The 26,667-nt window shown below is 48.3% G+C and overlaps 1 protein-coding gene across 1 annotated transcript in view; it reads right to left on the minus strand.

Moving 5' to 3' along the window:
* The window catches only part of CORO2A (coronin 2A), a 61,035-nt gene that overhangs the window by 27,678 nt on the left and 6,690 nt on the right, over window positions 1-26,667 (minus strand). Inside the window, 7 exon segments of the mRNA XM_038402497.2 lie at window positions 1,981-2,005; window positions 2,007-2,158; window positions 4,789-4,938; window positions 18,463-18,519; window positions 18,521-18,580; window positions 22,130-22,222; window positions 22,224-22,331. Of these exon segments, the coding sequence (XP_038258425.2) occupies window positions 1,981-2,005; window positions 2,007-2,158; window positions 4,789-4,938; window positions 18,463-18,519; window positions 18,521-18,580; window positions 22,130-22,222; window positions 22,224-22,331 (645 nt within the window).

The following is a 26,667-nucleotide window of genomic DNA, read 5'->3' on the forward strand; positions in this document are numbered from 1 at the left end:
GGAGGAGCTCCACAAATTTGACCATCGCTCCACAGGTGTTATAAGAGTACCTGCTGACGATGGCCTGCTGGTTTGAGATACGGAGCTGCAGACCCCCTGTAGAGTAGACTTTTCTCCCAAAAAGGTCGAGTCACTTAGCCTCTCTGTTTTTAGGGGAGGGCCCCTGGAAACCCTGCCGTTCACGCTGATTAGCAGCTTCCACAACAAGAGAGTTGGGAGGTGGGTGGGAGTACAAATGTTCGTACCCCTTGGAGAGCACGAAATAACGCCTCTCGTTGCACTTGACAGTGGGTGGTAAGGAAGCTGGCGTCTGCCACAGGATTTTGGTGGTGTCCACAATAGTTTTAATAAATGGTAGGGAAATAGGAGAAGGACCTGAGGGAGCGAGGGTGTCCACCTTGGGATCAGTCTCCTTGACCTTAATGCCCAGCCTTAATGCCCAGACCCTGAGCAGCCCTTCGCAGCAACTGTTGTAGCACCCTGTTGTCCTCAAGCGCCAAGGCTATGCCTGTGCCCACCAATGCCTTGTCCAGAGACGAGGCAGAGGAAGCCCCTATAAGCAGCAGATGCTCCCTGCCATCAGCTCCCAAGGGGTCCCGTGACAGTCAGGGGAACGTCAGTGCCGATGGAGCATCTGTCAGGGTTGGGGCAGTCAACTGTCGGTAGAGCCGGTGCCAAACCATGTCTGGAGCTTTTGCCTGTCTCACCTTGACCTCGATTGTCATCTCCTACTCCCCCGAGAGTGGTAGGAGTCAGACTCTGACTCAGAGGTTTCCAAGACTGAAGACCACGGAGGAGCCGAGCTTCAGTGCATTGAGCGTCGAGAGCTTGGGGCGTGACTAGGCTCTCTGTCCGAGTGGGCCGATGTCAAAGGACGTGGAGAGGGGGAATGCCTGGACATCATTGCCGGCTTCCCTCGACTGCGCCTGGGGGCAGGCTGGGACCACCAGCCCCGGAGGTTCCTCCCTCCTAGGGGATGAGAATGGCGCCGTAAGGTGCAGCAGATCCCGAGCAGCTTCAAAAGCTTCCAGCATCGAAGGAAGCGGCAGCTGCTGGCCCGTAGGGACCAGTGAACGTGGCGGGGGCCTGACTCAGCTACCTCGGCTGGGCAGGAAATGAAGCGGCCCTAAAGGGGAATCTCGAGCTGTGGCCCGCCTGGGGTCTCCCTACCTTAGATTTAGCCAGAGGTGACCGACTGTCCGGTTCTCTTTCTTCTGAGGCACCGGCGAGGGAGAGCAGTGCCTGCTCTCTGCTGGGCCTCGGGAGGTGCCGTGCTGGTGCTGAGCGTCCCAGGACAAGTCCTTTCTCTGCATCAATCTCGATGATGGCGCCGGGGCACTCCGTGTTGACAAGGACGTGTTCAGAGCGGGTCCCCTGAGCCCGGGGCCGAATGGGGGTGTAGAGCTGCCTCCATGAGCATCACTTTTAGCTGCTGCTCCCTTTCTTTAAGAGTTCTAGGGCGGAACTCGCGGCAGCTCTGACAGCGATCCCTTTGGTGACCCTCCCCTAGGCACCATGAACACAAGGAGCGTGGATCGCTCTTTGGCATGCACTTCAAGCAGACCACACAGTTTTTAAACCCCAGGGACCGCGGCATACCACAGCTCCGGGGAGTCAGAACAGGGGTGGGGACCCCACAACGACTCTAATCACTAACTCCTAAGATAAACTAACCATGTACAAACAACTGGAGTTGAACGCGCTTGCTAAGCAAGGGCTACAGGAAGTTCCAGCTTACCATCATTGGTGGTAAGAAGGCACTGAGGGGGTGGCAGATCAGCAGGGCTCTATATTAGGCGCCATGAAGGCTCGACTCCTGGGGGCGCTGACCCAACTGATGGTACTCTGGGAAAAATCTTCCAGCTACTGTGCATGTGTGCACACACACACCTGTTTGGAATCCACGTGAACAAGCACTCGAAGAAGAAAGAGCTCTTACAGTCAGACTCACTGTGGATCCAGCTCTTTAACCCTGTATACCTGTAGGACTGCTCCTGACCGCGGTCAATGAGCCGTACTTCCTGTCCCGGCAGGCAGTGGCTAACCAGCTGCCGTCTGTGTTGAATGACATGGAGAGGATCACGTCCTTATGACAGCTGATTGTCTTCACCGGATTTTGAATTACGGGCTCCTTTGTGTCGAGGTTCCAGATCATTATCTGGGGCAAAGAAACAAATTTTCAGCACCTTTCCCTCAAACCAGCCCATTTGATAGTCAGCAAGTTACAACACTGCACACCAATGGCTGCTCCCCTGGAGAGATGGGAGTGAAGTGCTGGAACAGTGTGCCCAGTGAACTCCGCACCCTTCTTTACCCATATAATTATTGTGATCACTAACTGTTTGTCTATGGCCTGCAAGAGCATGCTTAGTACCTTAGAGCAGTGTGTCAGAGTCACACTCTCTGCCTCAAAGGACTGACATGCTCATTTCCAGGGGACTTTTTATTGCAGGGGGAAACTGTTTGCAGGGGCAAACAGGTAGAATGAACAGCAGCAATTAACATTAACTAAAACTAAACCTACAACCAGACAACAGTGAAGTGAATGCTATGCGGGTTGTGACTCCTTGAGGGTCTTCTGCACTGCAATCAGAGGGGTGACATGCCCCCCTCTAGTTTTGATGGAGCTAGTGCGAGTCCCTAGGGCTGTGATGCCATAGCAATGCAGGCTGGACAAGGCCGCCCAAGACTTGTACTTGAGTGGCTGGCCGGTGCCGAAGTCCATACTGCTGTGGGTAAAGCCTACCCTGCAGCGCAGCTGCCAACCTGCCGCCTTTGAGTGTACGGATGCGTGGGCTTTGGTGGCCCTGCCTGCACTCTGCTCCCGAGGCCCCCCCCAGTTTCCCTCTGTGGCCCCATACATGCTCCACCTCTTCCTGTCCCTGCTCCACCCCTCCCCCAAGGCCCCCGCCCCTTGCAGCTTCTTGCTGAGTCCCTCCTCTCCTACCCCAAGAGGCCCCCGCCACTCGCCGTTGCTGTCTCTCCCCTCTTCCACCCTCCCCAGGGCCCCCCACTTGCCACAGCACTTGCTGACTCCCAACTCCTTCCTCTCCTCCACCCTCCCTCCCCTGCCCCCATGGCCTCCTCCCCCGAGTGGCTCACGGTGGAGTCTCGGGGTGGGTGGAGGGGGTAGGTGAGCAGTGGGGGCATGGCGGATGGGGGTGGAGTAGAGGAGAGACTTGGCAAGCAGCAGGTGGGGGGTTGGTGGGGGGGGTGGGGGGTGGAGGGACTTGGCAGATGGTGGGGTCTTGGGGGAGGGGAGGAGGGACTCACTGGGCAGCGGATGGAGGTGGGGTCTCAGGGGAAAGGGGGGGGACTCAGCGGGCGATGGGGTCTCGGAGGTGGTGGTGGATGGAATCGGCTGGCGGTGGAGGCCTCAGGGAGCAGGGGGTGGAGGAGAAGAGGGACTAGGCGAGCGGCAGGCAGGAGGGACTTGCAGAGGGGGGCTGAGTGGGAGCGGGCCTCTGGGAGGAGGGGCCATGGTCCAGGCACCGGTGAGCTTCCAGCGCTCAGGCCAGTCTCCCCAAATGCTGGAGCCACGTGCCTGTCGCCCATGGGGGTTTGGCTACAGGAGCGTCAGTCAACTCTCTGACTGCAGCGTGGACAGACCCTTAGAGGAAAGGAGAGAGTCAGGAAAGTTCAAAAGGCTCCTTTTTGGAGCTTGTACCCATGTCCCTCTGCCCCTGGTATCTAATTAAAACCACACCCAGGGCCTGCAGTCCCATAGGTTACACAAACCACTTCAAAGCCACCTCTATTCAAAGGCATACAAAGCAGCAGCCAGAACACAAAAAGTGAGTTCACTTTAGGGCTGCCGGAGGAACTCGGACAGGACTGTGTTCTCTCGACATCAAAACACTTTGCGAAAGTGGGTTGATTTAGCCAAAAGTTTTGGTTTGGAGGAAAAAAAAAGGGGAAAAAGTTCAGATGACATTGCAATGTCCTGTTTTGATGTCTTCAGAATAAAACATTTCCATTTTCCTTTCTCAACAATATAATGGTGTTATAAGTTATATTGTGTTATATTAGAATATAAATAAAAAAGTTGAAATTGACACAAACGTTCTGATCAATCTGAAAACATTTTTTCTGAATTTTCTTTTGTGAAATATTTCAAATCTTCAGGTTTTGTTCTTAACTGAAATTAAAACAAAATTTCAAAATCTCGAAATCTGCCATGATTTGGAACTTCCATTCTCTGCCCTACACCAGACCTTCAATGCAGTCTGCCTGCCTCCAGGTCTCTCCATCTCTTGAACAGCTAGTGTTTATATACTCCCCTTATTTCCCAGCATGCTTTATCCAGCTTACAAGTATAAGATGGCTGTCCTGGGGAAAACATTTCCTTGTCTGCCCTGCTCTTCTGATAAAGAGACTGGCTGGAACACCCAAGAGCCAGACTACTCCCTCACCCCGAGAAGGTTGGGGTGAGCCCACTCTGCTTAGGGAACCCCAACTTTTGCCACTGCAACCAGGACCCGTAGCATATGTATTTGTACAAACCCAGCCTCTACATCCTTTGCCCCAGGTGGGGGTGACCCACACAGTAGGGTAGTGCTGACTCCAGGAGGGCTCTCCTCATACAACTTAAATGGCCTGTTACAGAAAGCAACTACATGTAGGAGTACAACAAAACTGATTGTGAAGAACAAAGCAAGTATGGGAACCCTCTCCTGCAGATGCACCCTCTGGGTCCCTCCCCTGGGCCTCAGCCACACATTCTGCCCCACAACATCTGCAGCAGGTCAGAGAGGAGGGTTCTGGTCCCACAGGGTAAAGCTGACTCACCTTATAATCATAACCAGCACTGAAGAGAATGTTGCTGGCCGTAGGATGCCATTCAATGAGTCCCACCCTTCGAGCATGACCCAGAAGCTCCTTCCTCGCACTGGTGATGTTTCCTTGTTAGTAAATGTCTGGGATGTCCCAGATTTTCACCTAACAGGAAATAGCAGCAGAGTCTTTTATTCTGCAGTGAGCCATCCTATCACTAAGATCCAGGCCAAGCACACTGTCAGTGCAGAAGTTGTGGATTATTCTCAAGGAGAGAGACTAGGAGCAGCCCATTGACTTGCAGGCACATAGCGATATCTCCACTGAAAATGTAACGACATGGAAATATACCTTGAAAATATTTTCTTAACAACTTATCTCTCTTTCTGCCCTTTTACACTATCTGGAGAGACATAACTAAATTATACGACTCTTCTATGACCTTTATGCATATTCCAAATTCTTTGCCTTCCTCTAAGGAGCCTAAAGGCAACGAGAGTTGATAGCTTGATCCCAAAGGTGAGACATTTGTCTGGGGAGCATAATTAAACTAAAGCTTCAGACACACAATTCCCAGGAAAGGAAAGCTCTCGATGCTTGAGTCAAGAATTTTCTAACAATTGTTAGTTTCTCAAACCAAAGACTCCTATAATTTACTCATGGATGAGCCTTCCATCTCTCCTTAGTCATAGATTCCAAGGCCAGAAGGACCATGTCTGATAATCTAGTATGACTACAATACAGGCCAGAGAATTCCCAAAATAATTCCTAGAGCAGAAAGAAAAACATCCAATCTTGATTTTAAAATGGTCAGTGATGGAGAAACAGATTTATTAACTAGTGTGGACAGGGTCGGGGCCAGATGGCTACAGGAGAGTGATAGAAGGCAGATATATTAGCTCCAGGTTAAATAGATCCCTTTTCCTGGGTAAGGTAACAGGAAGGTTCCAGAACTATCAGGAACTTTCTGGAAACAATTAAGACAGACAGGCTGATTAGAACACCTGCAGCCAATCAGAGCTGCTAGAATCAATTAAGGCAGGCTAATCAGGGCACCTGGATTTAAAAGGTGCTCACTTCAGTTTGTGTGGTGCGCATGGTGAGGAGCTGGGAACAAGAGGCGCTAGGACTGAGAGTGAGAACGCGGACTTCTGGAAGACTGAGAAGTACAAGCATTATCAGACATCATTCTGTGGTGAGAATAAAGAAGGTGTTGGGAGGAGGCTATGGGGAAGTAGCCCAGGGAGTTGTAGCTGTCACGCAGCTGTTACAGGAGCCACTGTAGACAGCTGCAATCCACAGGGCCCCGGGCTGGAACCCGGAGTAGAGGGCAGGCCTGGGTTCCCCCCAGTCCCTCCATCCCCCAACTCCCTACTTGAACCGGAGTTGAACTGGACTGTGGGTTCCACCAGAGAGGAAGGTCTCTGGCCTGATCCCCGATCCACTAGGTAGATCAGCAGAGACTGCAAGGATTGTTCTTCTTCCGTTCCCCATGCTGGCCAGTGATGAGGCTAACTTAGTGAATGGCAGATTCGAGCCACGAAAGTGGCCAAACTGAGGGCTGCTGTGAACCTCTGAGGCGAGAAAATCTGCCAATAAGTGCAGGACCCACCAAGGCAGAGGAGGAACTTTGTCACACTAGAGAAAGATAGATTTTAAATAGGGCTGTCAAACAAAATCACAATTACAAAATTAAAAAATAGTGGTAACTAATAGCAGTTTTATCGCATTGTTAAAGAATAATAGAATACCATTTATTTAAATATTTTGGGATGTTTTCTACATTTTCAAAGATATTGATTTCAATTACAACAGAATACAAAGTGTACAGTGCTGACTTTGTATTATTTTTACTACAAATATTTGCACTGAAAAAAGAAAAAATCATATTTTGCATATTTCACCTCATATGAATACTGTAGTATCCACCTATCATGAAAGTGCAACTTACAAATGTAGGGTTTTTTTAACATAACTGCACTCAAAAATAAAACAATGTAAAACTTTAGAGCCTACAAGTCCACTCAGTCCTACTTCTTGTTCAGCCAATCACTAAGACAAAGAAGTTTGTTTACATTTATGGGTGATAATGCTGCCTGCTTCTTATTTACAATGTCACCTGAAAGTGAGACCAGGAGTTTGCATGCCACTGTTGTAGTAGGCATTGCAAAGTATTTATGTGCCAGATATGCTAAATATTCATATGCACCTTCATGCTTTGTCCACCATTCCAGAGGACATGCCTCCATGCTGATAATGAGTTCTGCTCGATAATAGACCAAAGCAGCGCAGACCGATGCACGTACATTGTCATCATCTGAGTCAGATGTCTCCAGCAGAAGGTTAATTTTCTTTTTTGGTGGTTCGGGTTCTGTAGTTTTCACATCAGAGTGTTGCTCTGTTAAGACTTCTGACAGTATGTTCCACCCTCATCCCTCTCAGATATTGAAACGCATTTCAGACTGTTAAATCTTGGGCTGAGTGCTGTAGCTATCTATAGAAATCTCACATTGGTACCGTCTTTGCATTTTGTCATATCTGCAGTGAAAGTGTTCTTAAATCGAACAACATATGCTGGGTTGTCATCCGAGACTGCTATAACACAAAATATATGGCAGAATGCGGGTAAAACCACGGAGCAGGAGACGTACAATTCTCCCCTAAGGAGTTCAGTCACAAATGTAATGAACACATCATTTTTTAACAAGTATCATCAGCTTCCGCCTCGCACAGGACATTTATTCCTCAGGTGATCAATGGAATTACAGTGGTAGCCCCTTCTGGGTTCTTCGGTTTTCACAAGAGATTTGGGATGGGGATTAGAGGAATAGTTTTGGCTTCCCACCAGGTTTAAGTCCTTCTTTCTGTGGTTTGCTCCCAGTACATGCCTGGGTCTGCTCAAAGGCATCAGCTAGAGATGGCATCTCATCCACACTTTTCAGATTTTTGTTCAATAGACACAGTTTCACATCATCTTTATATACGCTTAGGAAATGCTACAGAGCAACAAAGTCAAACATTTCTTCAAAGCTTGCAACCCTCCCCCCCCCCCATTTTCCATCAGATTTTTCATCATGTTTATATATTCCCCATTACTCATGGGGCACTGCACCCAATATTCTTCATAGTGATATTATTATGATATGGTTATAGCATAATTATGATGCATTTTATGCATGCTAAGTCATGTGAGGGGTCATTGGAAAAGTTATGATTTGCTGAATATGATTATCCTATTTGTATACATGTATCATTTTTGTATCTGAAGTTATGAGTATTGACTATGTATCTGTATTTCAAATGTAGTTACACCTGGGTAATGCCCACTAGACAAGATGCTTTCAGTCTAGATAGCTGGATGGGGAAGGGCCTATTCAGGGTAATGGGCCATTAGGAAAAAATGACAGGCCTTAGGAGAAGCTTAACTCCCACCTGGGGAGCCTTCCTGAAAATGTTACAGACAGCCTCCAAATAATGGCTGCTATGACTCTACAAGGTCATGTGATGAGACCACATGTCTCTGGACTCCATCTTGGGATGTCAGTATTTTTCCACAGACTGGTTTAGGAACCAAGCTTTGGGAACAAAGGGTTCCCGCCATATGCAAAAGCTATATAAGGTGGTGGTGCGGGAATGACATCATTTGAGGTTTTTCGCTTCCCACCCAAGAGGACACCTGGAAACATCTGAGGAACAAAGACTGAACTGGGGAAAGTGTTAGACCCAGGCTAAAGGGATTTCTAGCCTGTGTAAGAAACACCTGGGGATTCCAAGCTGTAAAGCAAATACATCTTGCCCCTTAATAATCTTCGGCCTGCTTGTATCATCATTTAGGGTGAGAATCTGCTAAATCATATCCTATCTTTCTAGTAAATTAAGCTTAGTTTGCGTTTTTGTTTATTTGATAGGTAATCTGCTTTGATTTGTTTGCTATCACTTATAATCACTTAAAATCTATCTTCTGTAGTTAACAAATTTGTTTTTGCTTTATCTAAACCAGTGAGTTAGAGTGAAGTGTGTGGGAATCATAATTCAGGGGCAAAGGCCGTTGCATATTCCTCTCCACATTGAGGGAGGGGGCGAATTTTATGAGCTTATGCTGTACAGTTCCCTGTGCAGCACAAGACAGTATAATTTTGGGTTTATACTCCAGAGGGGGTGCATGCCTGAGGAGCTGGGAATTGCCTTAGCTTTAACCTTCCTATGCATGGGCTGGTCAGAGAGCCTGCATGTAACTGCAGCTGGGTGTGTCCCTACCTGTATGTATGCTGGTGAAAGTGCAGGCTGGAGTGCTTTGCAGCTTGTCAGAGCAGTACAGTGTGAGAGGGAGACCAGGCTGGTGTGTTGGGGTCTCAGTGTACTCCAGTTCCAGGTAGCACCCCGGGGGGAACCTGTCACAACTCATACCAGCATTTCTTTTAAGATTTTTAAATTTCACCCTATATGTTTTAGGGGTAATCTGAAGTTGTTTCAAAATAATTTCTTTGAATTTATAATAATCTAAAGCATCCTGAATTGGCATTTCATTCAATTTATTTCAGTGAATCATAGAATCATAGAATATCAGGGTTGGAAGGGACCCCAGAAGGTCATCTAGTCCAACCCCCTGCTCAAAGCAGCACCAAGTCCCAGTTAAATCATCCCAGCCAGGGCTTTGTCAAGCCTGACCTTAAAAACCTCTAAGGAAGGAGATTCTACCACCTCCCTAGGTAACGCATTCCAGTGTTTCACCACCCTCTTAGTGAAAGTTTTTCCTAATATCCAATCTAAACCTCCCCCATTGCAACTTGAGACCATTACTCCTCGTTCTGTCATCTGCTACCATTGAGAACAGTCTAGAGCCATCCTCTTTGAAACCCCCTTTCAGGTAGTTGAAAGCAGCTATCAAATCCCCCCTCATTCTTCTCTTCTGCAGACTAAACAATCCCAGCTCCCTCAGCCTCTCCTCATAAGTCATGTGCTCTAGACCCCTAATCATTTTCGTTGCCCTTCGTTGTACTCTTTCCAATTTATCCACATCCTTCCTGTAGTGTGGGGCCCAAAACTGGACACAGTACTCCAGATGAGGCCTCACCAGTGTCGAATAGAGGGGAACGATCACGTCCCTCGATCTGCTCGCTATGCCCCTACTTATACATCCCAAAATGCCATTGGCCTTCTTGGCAACAAGGGCACACTGCTGACTCATATCCAGCTTCTCGTCCACTGTCACCCCTAGGTCCTTTTCCGCAGAACTGCTGCCGAGCCATTCGGTCCCTAGTCTGTAGCGGTGCATTGATTCTTCCATCCTAAGTGCAGGACCCTGCACTTATCCTTATTGAACCTCATTAGATTTCTTTTGGCCCAATCCTCCAATTTGTCTAGGTCCTTCTGTATCCTATCCCTCCCAGTGCTTTACCAGTTAACTTTGCAACCAAAGTGGGGATTTTCTTGTCCTTGTGTGGGGGGTCAGTAAATCCCCATTGGTCAAGCAGTCTCCATTGTGTATGTGCCTTCCCTAAGGAGCCTCTAGGGTAGTGTGTTCTTTTCTTGATGGGCCACTACCACTGTCGGGCCCTCCTTTGTTGCAGCTGATTGACTCACTGTGGGCATTCCCAATCGCACTGCATATTTCAGTAACACATAACAATACTTCATAACTTCAGCTACAATGACAGCACTATCCAACAGGCTATTAATGTTCAACAGATCAAGACTTTTAAAACAATACCTCATGAGGTATACTTTGTACCAAACATATCATAATTATTCCACAGTGGTGAATATGGAGGTTCCAGGGTGCTCCTTTGAGGTACAAAATGTCACATCCAGATCATCCCATTTACCATTTTAAAAAACTGGCAAATATTAACTTTCTTCCGTCTTCTGGAACTTCCCCAGTGCTCCAAGAATTATTGAAAATCAACATTAATGGTCCAGCAAGCTCCTGAGCCAGCTCGTTTAAAGCAGTGACTCTGAAAAAATATGTGAGGGGGGTGGTAGATGATCAGCTGAACATGAGATCCCAGTGAGATGCTGTGGCCAAAAGTGCTAATGCGATCTTTGGATGCATAATCAGAGAAATTTCAAGTAGGGGCAGATGTTAGTTTACCTCTGTATTTGGCACTGGTGCAACCACTGCTGGAGTACTGTGTCCAGTTGAATTGGTGTCCACAATTCAAAAAGGATCTTGATAGACTGGAGAGGGGGCTCAGGGAAGAGCCACGAAAATGATTAAAGGATTAGAAAACCTGCCTTCTAGTGAGAGATTCAAGGAGCTCAATCTGTTTATCTTAGCAAAGAGAAGGTTAAAGGTAACTTGATTGCAGTCTATAAAGATCTACATGGGGAACAAATATTTAATAATGGGTTCTTCATTCTAGCAGAGTAAGGTATATCATAAATCAGTGGCTGAAAGTTGAAGCTAGACAATTCAGACTGGAAAAAAGGCATACATTTTTAACAGTGAGGATAATTAACCATTGGAACAATTATCAAGGGTGAATTCTCCATCACTGATCATTTTTAAATCAAAATTGGATGGTTTTCTAAAAGATCTGCTCTAGGAATTATTTTGGAGAAGTTTTATGACCTGTGTTATACAGGAGATCAGACTAAATGACCACAATGGTTCCTTCTGGCCTTGGAATATATGAAGATATAATCACCAAACCTGAGTATAGCTTTGGAATATTAAAGAAATTGCTTAAAGGGGGGACATCCCAAATTAATAGTTTGGGCAAATTATGAAATGCAATCCATGAAATGAACTAAAGGATGCCTGTAACAGGACCCCCTTGGTCTTGCTTCTGTCTTGGTTGACAAACTATGCAGAGACCCTTGTGCTGGTCCAACACCTTGTGCAGTTTATTTATAAAAGAGTCCCACCACCTTCACAAAATACATAATGCCTTTAACAAGCAGGAGTGAGCAATCTCTCTCTCCCTCTTACTGTCTGATTCCCCCCTTTTTACTTCCTTCCTGTGCCTATTTGTGGGCTCTGGCTAATGGCTTAGTTATCCTTTCTGCCCTGCCCCACTCGCAAATTAGGCACAGCTCTGCTTAGTCAGCTCCAATCTGCTTTGCCCGATTTGATGACTCAGGCTTTCATACCTAGCACTCTGGCACAACGCCTCGAAGAAATTTGTCACACATTGATGCCATCTACTGGATATCACAGAAGCAGTAACTGGAAACCTGAAAGCTAGAGAAATCTGGGGCAGATGGCCAATAGACCAGAGGTTGCCTCGCCAATGAGCCCTGAAATCAGGATATAAAACTGATGTCACCATATGGGACCCCAGAGTTGACTGAAGCCACAAAGAAACTGTAGACTCCCCAGTGCCATAAACACCCAGACGAGCTGTGTGGAAAGGACTCTTTCCATCCCAGGGTAAGAGGATAAGAAGTGGCGACATTCCATTTCAGAGACTGTATTTCCCCTTCTGTTATTTAATATAAATAACTGAAGGATCTATTGATTAAGTCTACACTCCCTCGTGAGACATCAAGTAACCATATTTTAGATGATGTATGCATGCCCTCCTTTATAAGTCCAAACAAACTGGCCTAACAGAGACTTGAACAATAACTTTAAGCAATTGCTTTTGATATACTAAACCTTTCCCTTATGGACCAATCTATTCCAATAACAGGTAACCACATTTTTAAAAGTATCTTAAGACAAGTATATCCTTAGTGCTTGGAGAAACACTGGGAAGGTGATAAATGCGTTGAGTACTAAAGAACTCATTATCATAAGTAAACATATAAGAAAGCTTGGTGATTTCCATTTTCCTTAGGGTAACCACTGAGCCTCAACTTTAGTCTTTGACAGCTGCTTGTTAGACCAGTGGTTTTCAAACTGCGGGTTGCAACCCAGTACTGGATTGCATAATGTAAGGCACTGGGTCACGGTGGCTCTGGTCAAAAGTCCCACCGTTAAAAGTCCCATTGGCGGTGCTGCTCGGCTAAGGCAGGCTAGTCCCTATCTGTTCCGACACCACGCTGCACTCTGGAAGCGGCCAGTGGCAGGTCTGGCTCCTAGGCGGGGGGCCACAGGGCTCCGCGTGCTGCACCCTCCTCGAGCACTGGCTCTGCACTCCCATTGTGCAGTTCCCGGCCAATGGGAGCTGTCGTGGGGAGGCAGTGCCTGTAGGAGAGAGCCACACAGAGCCACTTGTGCACCGCCTGGGAGCTATACCTGCTGCTGGCCGCTTCTGGGGCGCAGTGCAGTCTGCAGTGCCAGGACAGGCAGGAAGCCTGCCTTATCACCCCGCTGCACCACTGACTGGCAGCCGCCTGAGGTAAGCCTACACCCCAACCCCATACCCGAATCCCCTGCCCAAGCCCTGAACCCTCCCCCAAACCCGAAACCCCTTCCTGCACCCCAAACCCCTCATCTCTGGCACCACCCAGAGCCTGCACCCCCCCAGAGCATTGACCCCCTCCTGCACCACAACCTCCTGCCCCACCCCTGAGCCTCCCCAAACCCAGAGTCCCTCATCCCTGTCCCCATCCTGCAGCCCTCACTCCTGCATCCCAACCCTCTGCCCCAGCCCTGAGTCCCTCCCACACCCCAAACCCCTCATTGCCAGCTCTCTTGGGTCGCGGGCATCAATAATTTTCTTCAACTGCGTTGCCAGAAAAAAAGTTTGAAAACCACTGTGTTAGACTGTATTGCTGTGTGCAGTACATAACTAGAATATTGGTTTTGTCCACACTTGATTGGTGAACTGCTGATTGTATATTGATGTGGTTTTGGTTGAATTATAAATTGTTGATTGGTTACGAATTAAGCAAGTGTCCTGATTTTAAAAATTGTTCAAGTTAAAAGCTGACCTGAAAAGAACCTAGCATTAAATTGGTAAGCTAATGACCCCTGGACTCAATAAAAAGGTGTTATCATATTAGGTTCCAGTCTAATATTTGTTATAACATTTATCCAATTGGCAAATCTATTTTATTAGATTTCAGCTTTAAAATCTAACTGGCACCTCAGCAAATTTGTAACGTTGACCCCCTTTCATGATTCTCCTCTTCACCAGCAGTATAGAGGCAGGCCACACTGACAGAAATTGCCTATTCATTGCAGAGATGATCCAATAATCAATGAATTCCATTTATTTCAGTGGGCACTCAATTTACTCCCATTGCACTATGCATAATTTGTGCAGAAATTAATGTTGTGTGTGCAGAATTTCCATTTCCTCCTACAGAAATGGGCTGCAGAGCTGCTGGCCGCCACTAGGGGGTGCAGGACCCACAGAGCCCAACTTGCAAATAGAAAAAAAGAAAAGGAGTACTTGTGGCACCTTAGAGACTAACAAATTTATTTGAGCATAAGCTTTCGTGAGCTACAGCTCACTTCATCTCACGATGTAGCTCACGAAAGCTTATGCTCAAATAAATTTGTTAGTCTCTAAGGTGCCACAAGTACTTCTTTTCTTTTTTGTGAATACAGACTAACACGGCTGCTACTCTGAAACTTGCAAATAGAAGACACTGCTGGGGGGAGAAGGGGGAGGAAGCTGGAGGGTTCCTGGCAGTTGCAGTACCCAGCATGCCCTGAAGGAAGGAGGGGGCATGCAGGAAACTCTACAAGCCTGGGACCCAACATCAGACTGTTTCTCCTTCTGGATCCTGGGCTCTGGTGGGGAGCGGGTGTGAGTGTCTGGGCTGGGGAGCACCTCGCAGCTGGGCTCTGGGGCTAGGGATGTGGATGTCGCACTGGGGGGCTTGTGGCTGGGCTCTGGTGGGGAGGAGACATGAGTGTCTGGGCTGAGGGGGTCCACAGAGGGACTCTGGGAGGCAGGGGGTTTGGGTGTCTGAGCTGGGGAGGCACAGCTGGGCTCTGGTGGGGGGTGCAAGTGTCTGGCTGGGGGGCATACCGCAGCTGGGCTCTGGGGCTAGGGGGGTGTGGGTGTCTGGCCCCCCTGCTGGGCTCTGGTGGGTAGGGGGCAGAGAAATAGGAACTGGGTTGTCATAGGGGTTTCCTTAACTCTCTACTCCTGGTGGAATTTTGTGTGTCTGTATTGTTACAGACATAGTTGCTGATCAGTATTTTGAAATAAATTACAAAATAATTGAAACTGGTGTGATTATATAGTGTTATTTTGACAAATAAAATATGCAGAATTTTAAAATATTGTGTGCAGAATTTTAATATTTTGGCACAGAATTCCCCCAGGAGTATGAATTGGAGCTGTATGCATTCGAATTGGCATCCCAGACAGCTTTTACCCAAATCATGAAACAAAGATTTGCATAAGTTGAAATGTCTGAGGAGGCATTTGACATTCCCTGGTTGTCCATTCAGGCTCAGATCTGGCTTTTGGGTTTTGTGCAAAGCTGTCATTCATGGCAGTGGAAGCTGAACACTTGGAATGCTATCAGGGAGAGACCCATCGCAACGTGGACTGTGTAGTACGGGATAGGAAGGAAAACACTATGGAATCCTGAACTCTAATGTTAGAGAGAGATACCAGTAGAATGCATTTCTAATTACTTCACCTCCTTGTTATGTGGAAGACTTGGATATCTGAATATTGTCACTGCTGAAACTGTCAGTAAAAAACAACCTGGCACAAACACACCACAACCAAGGGCATTGCCCCAAGTACCTGTATTATGTTCTGTACCTAGGGGAAACACCCTACCCCCCATGTTCATCTTTATAAAATGATTGTGTGGTATCCAATACAAAGTTTGTCGTGTTGGATGTCTTCAGAAGGCTCATGCTGCACTGAGCATTGTTGTTATAGTGATCTTATAGTAATTGTTGTTACAGTAATGTTATAGGTTATAATTTCATGTATATAATTATGAGGCTGAAAATGTATCCTCATGGCTTAAAATAAGCCCAGGCAAAAACTCTCCAAGAGCAGGGCAGTTCACACCTCACCAGGGCAGGTATGGGGACAAAACCCAGCCCAGCCATCACGAACAAAGGACGCTGGCCTAGGCAGCAACAAGGATCTGTTAGACTCTCGAGGGAGACCACCCCGCTTCCTTTGGTACAGTTTTGGAACTGCGATGAGGTAAAGCTCACCTGACACTGAAGGGGGGGGTGTCAAAGCCAAGAGGGAAGAAAGAACAGGATAATAGGGAGAGACTTTGCCATGCTCTTCCTCTGTCTTCCATCTCCATCTACAGACACCACTGCAAGCAACTGAAGAGCTGATCAAAGGGGTAAGCCTGGCTGAAGGGCAACCAGCCAGCCTGTGGTGAGAAGCATCTAAGTTTGTAAGGGCATTGAAAGTGTTAAGATCAGCTTAGAATGTAATTTTGCTTTTATTTCATTTGAACCAAATCTGAACTTGTTTATGTTTTGACTTATAATCAACTTAAAATCTATCTTTATAGTTAATAAGCTGTTATGTGTTATTCTACCTGAAGCAGTGTGTTTGGTTTGAAGCGTGTTGCAGAGATTCCCCTTGGGGATACAAGCCTGGTACATATCACTTTCTTTGGTAAATTGACAACTCATATAAACTTGCAGCTTTCAGCAGGCGTAACTGGACACTAGCAAGATGGGAGTTCCCAGGGTTGTGTGTGGGACAGAATTGGCTGGGGCATTCAGTTTGCACAATCCAAGGAGCAGATTACATGCCAGAGCTGTGCGTGAACAGCCCAGGAGTGGGGATTCCTCACAGCAGAGCAGGGTAGGCTGGCTCCCAGAGTCCAAGGGATTGGAGTGACCTACCAGATCACTGGTCCGATAACACCAGAAGGGAACGTCCACAACCTGCAACATTGAATCTGTGTCTTGGGGGTGGTATTTTGGCAGGACAAATGCGGTTCATGGGTCTTTCTCTCATGCCTCTCTTCTCCCCCATCCTTCAGTCAATTGCAGCCAGAGTGAGAAAAACTATTTTCAGGTTCCACAGACCTGTAGTGCATGGCACCAATGCAGCTGTGTATGTCGCGGTTGTGTGACTAAAACATATAGAATCATAGAAATGTAGGGGCAGGATGGGAACCTTGAGATATTATCAAATTCCGCCCCCTGTGCTGTGGCAGGACCAAGCAATAGCTAGACCATCCCTATCCAAATTGTTTTTAAATGCTTCCAATGATGGGGGACTCCATAAAATTCCCTTGGAAGCCTGTTCCAAAGCTCAACTACCCTTAGAATTAGAAAGTTTTTCCTAATAGCCTAAACTAAATTAAATCTCCATTGCTGCGATTAAGCCTGTTACTTATTGGCCTACCTTCAGTGGACATGGAGAACAATTGATCAGTCTTCTTTATAACAGCCTTAATAATATAATATGGGAAGAATATTATCAGGTCTCCCCTCGCTCTTCTTTTCTCAAGACTACATATACTCCAGTTTTTCAACCTTTCCCTCAAAGACCAGGTTTTTAAGCCTTTTATCATGTTTGTTGCTCTCCTCTTGCTGGGGCCTCACCAGTTCTGAGTAAGCGGGAAAATTACTTCCACATCTCTAAGAACTCTGCCCTTGCACAGACGCCGGGGCAGTAGTGTGTCAAGGCATCTGCTGCCTGTTACACACACATGCGCCATCTTGTGGAAAACTTTACTTTTGTTCCTTCTTGTTTTGTTTTCCTCCTAAAAATAAAAGTCATTTGTAATTGAAAGTGCAGGATTGTTCCTGGATATGGAAAACCTTATGAGTGTGTTATGTTAATTGCTCAAAGAAAACTCAACACATCAATTGGAAAACATGGACCAAATTAATTTCTCAAAGGGGTTTTAGTTTAAGAAGCACAGGAATTGCCAGGGTAAATCGACCCAATGTCCGCTAGTATCCCATCTCAGACAGTGGTCAATCCCAAATATTTCAGAGAAAAGTGCCACCACCCTCCATCACCCCCTGCACTCCCACCATGAAGGAATCTTCCTAATCCCTAATGGTTAAAATGTGGTTAAACCCTGAAGCAGCAGGTTTAATATCTCTTCCAAATATGTGTTAGCATTAACTCTTGTAACCTTTGACTACTCTTGTCTTCCTATAAGCATCCTGTCCCTTTGTGAATCTTGCTATATTCTTGGCCTCAACATCTTCCTGTGGCAGTGAGTTCCATGGGCTAATTATGTGTTGTGTGAAAAAGTATTGCCTTGTATTGGATTGAATTTGCCAAACCCTCTTTTAATTTCTTTGAATGTCCCTAGTAGCACCTTACTCCTTGAGTGGTTCCATTTATTTCAGTGGGGCTCCTCGTGGAATACTGTGCAAATCAATGGGAATAAGTGGGGGGACAGACTCTAGTCCTGTGTATTTGCTTGGGCCAGATTCTGACCTTCCTTCTGCTTGTATTAATCCAGAGTGATCCACAGAGTAGCTGAGAGAAGGACAATCTTCAAGAGGTGACCACACCACAAATACATCTACAGCAGAGCATTCTTCTGCCACAGATTTTGCAACGTGTGGTGGCCACATCTGTGTGGAAACACAGGGTTCTGAGCTCTGCACTGACACGGAGCTGACTTCCCCCCCCTCGCTTGTTTTCAAATGTAAATGTGTTCAATGTCTCACAACCGTATCATTAGCTCTTGCTCAGGCAAAACCCTCACTGAAACCTAGGAGCTTGAGTGTAATGACGAGTGACTGTGGAAGAACAGCACTTGTTAGCTCTGTTCAGTAGAGGAGACCCTCGTCACTGAGGCGCTTGCACGGTATTTTGTATTTCTTTCCCAAGTAAGAGCATTAGTGAATTAGTACACAGAATGAGCCAGGAAACTTACAGTGGCATCTTCAGAACAGGAAGCGATTACAAAGTCATCAAAAGGGCTCCACTTGATGGTCCAGGACATTTCCTTTGTGCCCGCACACCCTGGGGTAGTGAGGATCAAGCTTGCCTGTCTGAAAAGAACAGCAAGTCTCTGTTAGCTCAGAAAGGCTACATTTGGCCACAGAACAGCAGGAGGTCTCCATGCAGGCTGGCCCCACAAGGCTGGAGCTAAGCTCTTTGGCACCTCACATAGCAAGATCCACAGTGCCTCAGTTTACTGGAAATGGGTCCATGCTTGCCCTTAAAGCCATGTCCTCCTAAGCTCAGGCCAGGCTGACACTACATACTTACTTCGGTATAACTACTTCCCTCGGGGATGTGAAAAAATCCACACTCTTGAGTGATGTAGTTATACCAACCTTAACCCCCATGTAGACAGCGCTATGTTGACGGGAGAGCTTTTCCCTGCTGACATAACTACCGCCGCTCACAGAGGTGGAGTATTAAGCCGACAGGAGAAACTAGAGTATCTTCACCAGAAGCCCTACAGCGGCACAGCTGCGTCAGTGCAATTCAAGTTTCTAATGCAGACCTGCTTCTTCGTCTTTGCCTTGCCATACTCCCCCTGAGCGCCTACAGGAGAAAAGCCCTTGTGATGATTGAGCCCTGCCAAGGAATAGGGCAGCATCCTGGAGCCACTGACCACATCCAAATGATAATAATGAGTAAGGGAGCAGCCTGATTCCTAGCTCTCATCAAAAGGGGGCTGGAATGGACTGGAATGGATTTGACGACATACAAAGGGTGTCGGAAAACTCTACAGCTCAGTTGCCAACCCTTGCTAATGGAAAACAGGAAAGTGAGTCAGTAGTGAACAGAAGGACGGTCATATTGGGTCAGATCACTGATCCATCTAGCCCAGGATCTTGTCTTCCTACAGTGGCCAGTGCCAGAACCTTCAGGGAGCAAGACCGAATGCACTCCTGTATGCACACCATACACACCACTGTAAAAATCTTTGTATAAAATATGCCTCGTGAGGTATCATTTGAAAACAACTCGCGTCAATTATTGGATGGTGAATTTATGTAGCAACATTATATGTAAAGTTATGAATTCCCCGTATGATGATGTTAACACATGTTCAAACCCACACAGCCCTGACTAGGCAAAAGCATAGGTCTATCCTAAACAAAGGCGAGTGTATTTACCTCAGTTTACATATAAGTAGTAAGCAGAGTCCTTGAGACAGCAAGAGGGGGAAGTGGCAGGATCCAAGGCAAATCTGCTTTTCGCCATACACAGAGGAGAATAAAGAGCAAGGAGCCACCTTCACTCCCAGACTCCACATTGCCTTCCTTACTTCTGAATCTTGAAACTTCAAGAACACCCCAACGTATCCCTCTCTAACCCCTCTCTCTCTTTCACCTAACATGACAAAGGAAGCAGCCCTTGGACTTTGGGAGAGAGCCTGGCCTGAAAATTTGATCAGCAATGCTACTGGGAACCTGTGGTAAGGATTTTATCTTGAACCAAGTCTAGTTTGTTAAGTTTTAGAAACTAGGAAGCATTTTATCTTTATTTCTCTTGTAACCTTTTCTGACTTTAATGCCTTCTACTTGTATTCACTTAAGATCTAGTTCTTTGTAGTTAAATAAACTTGTTTTATTTTTTAATCTAAACGAATCCAGTGCTGCGTTTAAACAGAGCTGTTTGGGTAATTCCAGTTAAAGTCGCAAACTATTGGCTATTGGCCCCTTACAGGAGCCATGGCCCTCTAATATCTGAGCTGTCCAGCAAAGGCTAGACACTGCAGAACACACGTTTTGGGGAAAATCCGGGACTAGGAGTGCGGTGGAGGCACCCTGCAAGTGGGTAACCAAGGCTGCTGGAAGCCGGAGTATGGCTGGGGTGTTGCTGACAGGCTGCTCAGGTCAGAATTGCTTCACCAAGGGCTGCAGCTGTACACGGAGTCTCAGGGGGTGGCCTGCAGGCTGTTTGGCAGTTTGTGCGTTTCCTAGATTGGGAGCTACAGCAGCAAAGCATTGTGAGGCACCCAAAGTTGCAGGGCAGGTGGTGACAACCCCTCGCTGGTCTGGATAGCACCCTGGAATATGGCAGAGGGATTTAACAGAACAGGGCACTTATCGAGTCATTCATCCCCAGTTGTCCAGCTCCAGCTCCTGGCAGTCAGAGGTTTAGGGAACCCAGAGCATGATTTTCTATCCCAGACCATCTTGGCTAATAGCCATTGATGGACCTGTTCTCCAAGAATTTATCTAGTTCTTTTCTGAATACAGCTATACTTTTGGCCTTCACAACATCCCCTGGCAATGAGTTCCACAGCTTGACTGTGCGTTGTGTGAAGAAATGCTTCCTTATATTTATTTTAAAACTGTTGCCTGAGAGCAGCCCCCAGCCCGTGTCCCTGCCCCTCAGGCTCCCTGCCCTGGGTACGTGGAGGGTCTACAGCTCCCCACAGCTGTCCACCCAGCTCTTACCATGGCCTGGCTGCAGCTCTTCAGCCCCCAAGACCCCACCTCCAAGCCAAGCTGGAAGCTGGAGCTGGGTCAGGGTAAAAGGTGAGCAGGCAGCCATGGGGAGACATGAATCCTCCACCTGCCCTGGGCAGAACCCAGTGGGGTGAGGACAGGAGCAGGGGGCTGTTCTCGGGCCACCGCCCCTCCCCAGGCAGGTGGAGGATCCGTAGCTCCCCAGAGCTGTCCTGGCTTCCTGGGCCACTCTTACCTGGACTGGGCTCCAGCTTCCAGCCTGTCTGGTGGGTGGGGCCTCGAGGGGAAGAGGAGGGGCAGGGGGTTGTGCCTGTGGCGAAAAGTGGATAGTCTAGGCCCATCCACTTTCAAAAGTGGGAGGGCCACGGCCCCTTGGACCTCTCTATTCCGGTGCCCCTACACAGGCACTGTGATGTGCTGGCCAGGCACAAGAGCCCTCTCTTCTCATGCTAAAGGCTAAAGCAAGTTGAATACAGGAATGCAGGACAGCTCTTAAGCATGTGCTTAACTCTCCTGAAGTGGGATCCAAATACATACATGTCAAATAACCCTCTCCTTTCTGTTGCCATGTTCTAGACCCCGATTCAGAAAACTCGGAAGCAAGACTTTAGTTTTAAGAACGTGAATAGTCCCGGTAAAATCATGTGCTTCAAGCTAAGCACGTGCTTAGTGCTTGGCGAACCGGTGGCCTATAGTGCTCTGCATGGCCACCAAGTCTCCTCTATTCTTTAATCAGGGATTAGTTCAGAGGCTGAAAAGGCTCCTTGTCTGTGAACAAAAGCTAGAACCCTGTAATTACAGAGCTATTTGCTCTCTCCCGTCCTACAATTTATGGTTAGTATTTATTATTGTTTTGTAGTTGCTCGCAGAGGCATGGAAGGCACCAGACGCCATGGTGATGAGCGTCAGGATAAAACACTAGGATGGATGGATGGATATGCAGATCCTTACTGTGCTGGGTGCTGTACAAACATGTAACAGAGGGTCCCTGTCCCAAAGAGCCTCTGGCCCTACCATGCATTTGAAAAACAGGCAGCAGCAATACCCAAGCCTTCCCATTGCCATCACCACCATCTTGGATCCCTGCTGCTCCACCTTCGCACTCCAGCATGGGGTATCAGGAGAAGGGGCAGCCCCTGCCCCCTGGGTCCTGCTGGCCTTGCTCACCTGATGGATGGGTATCACGAGGAAGGCCCCGCCCCCTGCACACTCTGTCACGACAGCAATGAAGTGGGGGTTGACCGTGCAGAAGTGGTTGTCCGTGCACACTGCAGGTGATGGGGACGCAGTCGTAGCACTTCTCCTTGCTAGCAGGCTTGCCGTACACATGGCGGAACTTGGAACTCCGGTACTGAGGGTGCCATGACATCTGCAGCAGTCAAAACACAAGACAGTGGTGAGGCAGGGACCGTCCCCTGGCTATCGGACATTGGGGTGGGTTTGAAATTCAGCCCAGCGCCTCCCACTGACTCATGCCTGCTTATACCTGCAGCGCAATCAGCCCCAGTACACATCTGTCCTCCAGAATGCCGGGTCCTGGCCTGGGGGCAGTGCACACACGCCCCTGGAGCTATTTCCTCTCTTCTGTTTTGTGACCCCCACCCCTGCAAATTTCCCCTTTCAGACCACTCATGGGCCCTTCTCCCTTTATCTTATCTTGCCCCACCCCAAGCGCCTCCCAAGGCCACCAGTGCAGGTCAGCCAAGCCCAGCCCTGCAGCCACACCCTAAATCAAACTGCCAGCAGCTCAGCAAAGACAGCATTGTGCTCTCCTTCTGGAAAGAAGCCAGATCACTCCAGTACTCCACTTGCAATGATGGGACTAGCCACCTGGAGCCCTTGCAGTGGGAAGAGATGCCAGGTGTTGTTGTCCTCCTATCGCCCCCCCTGCATGCGCACACACATACACACACATACACTCACACTCTGAACTGCCCATGCCGGATTAGCCTGGTAGTGTACACCTGCAGAAGGAGGAGCTCTGCCAGTGTAGGAACACCACTTCCCCAAACTACAGTAACTCTGTCAACAGAAGCCGTCTTTTGTCGGCATAGCTGTCTCTACGCTGGGGTGGGGGGCGGGCTGTCGGCATAGCTTGTGTTGCTAGAAATGTGGGGTTTTCACACTCCTGACTGACAGAGCAATGCCAGTATAAGTTGTAAGTATAGCCCAGGCTTGAGACAGTGCATGAATTGCCATCCTGGACCCAGGCACTGCCAACTCCTTTCTTAGGAGTGACTTGCCACTGAAGGAACTGAAGGCTTAAGGAACCGGCTGCTGCAGTGCTGGGGAGGGAGAGAGGCCTGACTCAATTCCGGTCCTCTTGTAAGCTTGACTTTGGCACCAATGATCAACTTTTCTCCTGGTGCTTTCAGTGCTTCTTTTTAGGCAGTGGAGAAGATCATCGGTGCCAGGACTCCCGACCGGCAGGAGGCGCAATCAACACCAAAGCTGAAGTGCTTGGTGCCAAGTCTGAGTGCAGCTCCAATGCTGGTCTTAGGGCAGTTTCCATGAGGAGGATTTTCAACCTCGCTGCCCAGTCTTTCTTGGTGCAGGGTTTGAAGTCTCTGCAGATCTGGCAGTGGTCTTTCCTGTGAGCTTCCCCATAGCACTTGAGACAGCTCATGTGCTGGTCACTCAATGGCATCGACCTGCTGAAGGAAGCGCAGGCCTTGAAGCCCACTGACCGAGGCATACCCCAGCACTGGGGAGCAGACAAGCCTCTCCAACCAAGTGCAAAGGTGTCCAAACACACTAACTACTACTACTACTAACTATCATATAAAGGAAACTACAATAACTATGTGAACTAGAGAAGAGACGGAAACCACTGGGAAGAACTGCCTGAGCAATGAGAGGAGTTCCAGCCACCGTCATGTGCGGTAAGAAGGAACTAAAGGGGGGGCATGGGGTCAGCAGGGCCCCTTATACCGGTGCTATGGGCATGTGGCACCAGAGGGCACTGGCGCCGACCCGATGGATAACACTAAGGGAAAAAATTCCAGTAACTGTGGTTGGGGCATGCACACACCCACATTGGAATGGACATGTGCAAGCATGTGAAGAAAAAGAAGCAGAAGAAGCCTATACCTCTACAGTTATTCAGATTGACAGGATCTCCTTTCTTCAGGATTGATACAATTACTGTCTTTAGCCAGGTTTCAGAGTAGCAGCCGTGTTAGTCTGTATTCGCAAAAAGAAAAGGAGTACTTGTGGCACCTTAGAGACTAACAAATTTATAAATGCATCCGATGAAGTGAGCTGTAGCTCACAAAAGCTTATGCTCTAATAAATTTGTTAGTCTCTAAGGTGCCACAAGTACTCCTTTTCTTTTTGTCTTTAGCCAGTCATCCAGTACCTTCTCTTGCACTCATACCATCTTATTTATTTTTCCTAATGCTTTGAGAGCACTTGTCCCACCAGCTTTTAGCAGCTCCGCTGTTCTATTGTCTGTTCCTGCAGCTTTCCCATTTTTAACTGTTTCACGGCTCTTTCTATTTCTTCTTCTGCCAATGGTTCAGTGCTGATATCCATTCTGTCTTGCAAGCTGCCCTGTTCTTCTAGCATGTCTTGAATGCTTGCATCTGGATGAACTACAGGAGTCAGCACTTTGTCAAAATGTTCCTTCCATACTTCCAGCACCTCATCAACCTTTGTAGTCAGTTCACTGGTACCTTTCTTGCTGCTTGCATCGTTGGCCTGATTGTGTTTCCATACAACTTATCTTTTTTGTATATTGTTTTCAGATCTTGTTTTCTTGACACCTCCTGGAGTTGTTGAGCCTCTTCTTTTCAGAGCTTTGGCTTGTCCTATCTTTGGGATTTCTTCACTGCTTTGTGCAATGCTTTTACTTCCTCTGCTTTCCCAGAAGTCTTGGCTTGTTTGCATGTTTCCTGGAACATTCTCTTTTCGTTGCTTGACAAGGTTTTCCTGACAACAAACTGAGCTTGTTAACTTATTGGAAGGCATAAGCAAACAAGGAAAAGGTGGACAAGCAATGTTGGGTGTAATGTGATATTAATGTAATAATACAATGTTGACTTCCATTGCGTTATGACAATTTACATCAGATGAGCATCTGCCCTTTTCATTGCAAGTATCTCAGAAGAGGGACTATAGGCTACATCCTGAGAATACTAGTCAGGTTTTTGCTGAATCCTTATTCAGGCAAATGCTAGCTCACTGGGAGTTTTGCTGATTAAAAACGTAGTCAGGCCTGACTTTTCCTGCATCTTGCTCAGTGCTGCATATACCCCCAGAGCAACACCAATTATCCCAATAATACACTGGGGCATCTTCAGCTCAAGAGAGCCAAATCCAGCTCCCAAAGGGTCAGTGCATGAGACAGGCTGCCCTTCTGCTCCCCTGGCAATGCAACTGCCCTAGGACCAGAGATTACCTGGTTTTAGTCTAGGGTGACTAGGTGTCCAGTTTTCATAGAATCACAGAATATCAGGGTTGGAAGGGACCTGAGGAGGTCATCTATTCCAACCCCCTGCTCAAAGCAAGACCAATCCCCCTATTTTTGCCCCAAATCCCTAAATGGCCCCTTCAAGGATTGAACTCACAACCCTGGATTTAGCAGGCCAATGCTCAAACCACTGAGCTATCCCTTCCCCCGCAAAGGTAAAACAGGAAACACAACCTCAGGGAGGGCTTGTCTGGAACACCCCGTTGAAGAGGGACCCTGGCGCATAGGCGCTGACTCCGTGGGTGCTCCGGGGTTGAAGCACCCATGGGAAAAATTAGCAGGTGCTCCACACCCACCGGCAGCCAAGCTCCCCCCTCCTTGCCTCCTTCTTCCCCCCCGAGTGCGCCGCATCACTGCGGCTCCCCCTCCCTCCCAGCGCTTCCTGCTCCCCCCCCGCCTAACAGCTGTTTGGCGGTACTTAGGACTTTCTGGGAGGGAGGGGAAGGAGCAGGGACATGGTGCACTCAGGGGAGGAGACGGAGAAGAGGCGGGGCAGGGGCAGGGACTTGGGGAAAGGGTGGAATGGGGCGGGGCAGGGGCAGTGCAGGGATGGAGCCAGGGGTGGTGGGGATCGAGCACTCACCCCGCAGAGGGGAAGTCGATGCCTATGCCCTGGCGGGTCCGGTCAGTGGTGCTAAGGCAGGCTATTCTCTACCTGTCCTGGCACTGCGCTGAGCCCCAGAAGCAGCCAGCAGGTCCAGCTCCTAGACGTGGGGGCTACAGGTCTCCGCGCACTGCCCCCACCCCCTACCTACTAGCACCGGACCTGCTGGCCACTTCCAGGATGCGTGCAACTCAGTGTTGGGACAGGCAGGAAGCCTGCCTTAGCCCTGCTGCGCTGCTGACTAGGAGCCACCGGAGGTAAGCCTGCACCTCAACCCCAAGCTCCAACCCCCTGCCCCAGCCCTGAGCCCCCCCAAACCTGGAGTCCCCTCTTGCACCCCTAAACCCTCATCCCCGGCCCCATCCCAGAGCTTGCACCCCCAGCCCAGAGCCTATACCCCCTCCTGCACCCCAACCCCGTGCCCAAGCCCTGAGCCCCCCAAACCTGGAGCCCCCTCCTGCACCCCAAACCCCTCATCCCCAGCCCCACCCCAGAGCAACACCCCCAGCCCAGAGCCCTCACCCCCTCCCAAACTCCAACTCCCTGCCTCAGCCCCCTCCCACCCTCCGAATCCCTCAGCCCCACACCCCAGCCTGGAGCCCCCTCCTGAACCCCAAACTCCTCATCCCC

Source organism: Dermochelys coriacea, chromosome 5 (genome assembly GCF_009764565.3).
Source record: "Dermochelys coriacea isolate rDerCor1 chromosome 5, rDerCor1.pri.v4, whole genome shotgun sequence".
Classification (NCBI taxonomy): Eukaryota; Metazoa; Chordata; order Testudines; family Dermochelyidae; genus Dermochelys; species Dermochelys coriacea.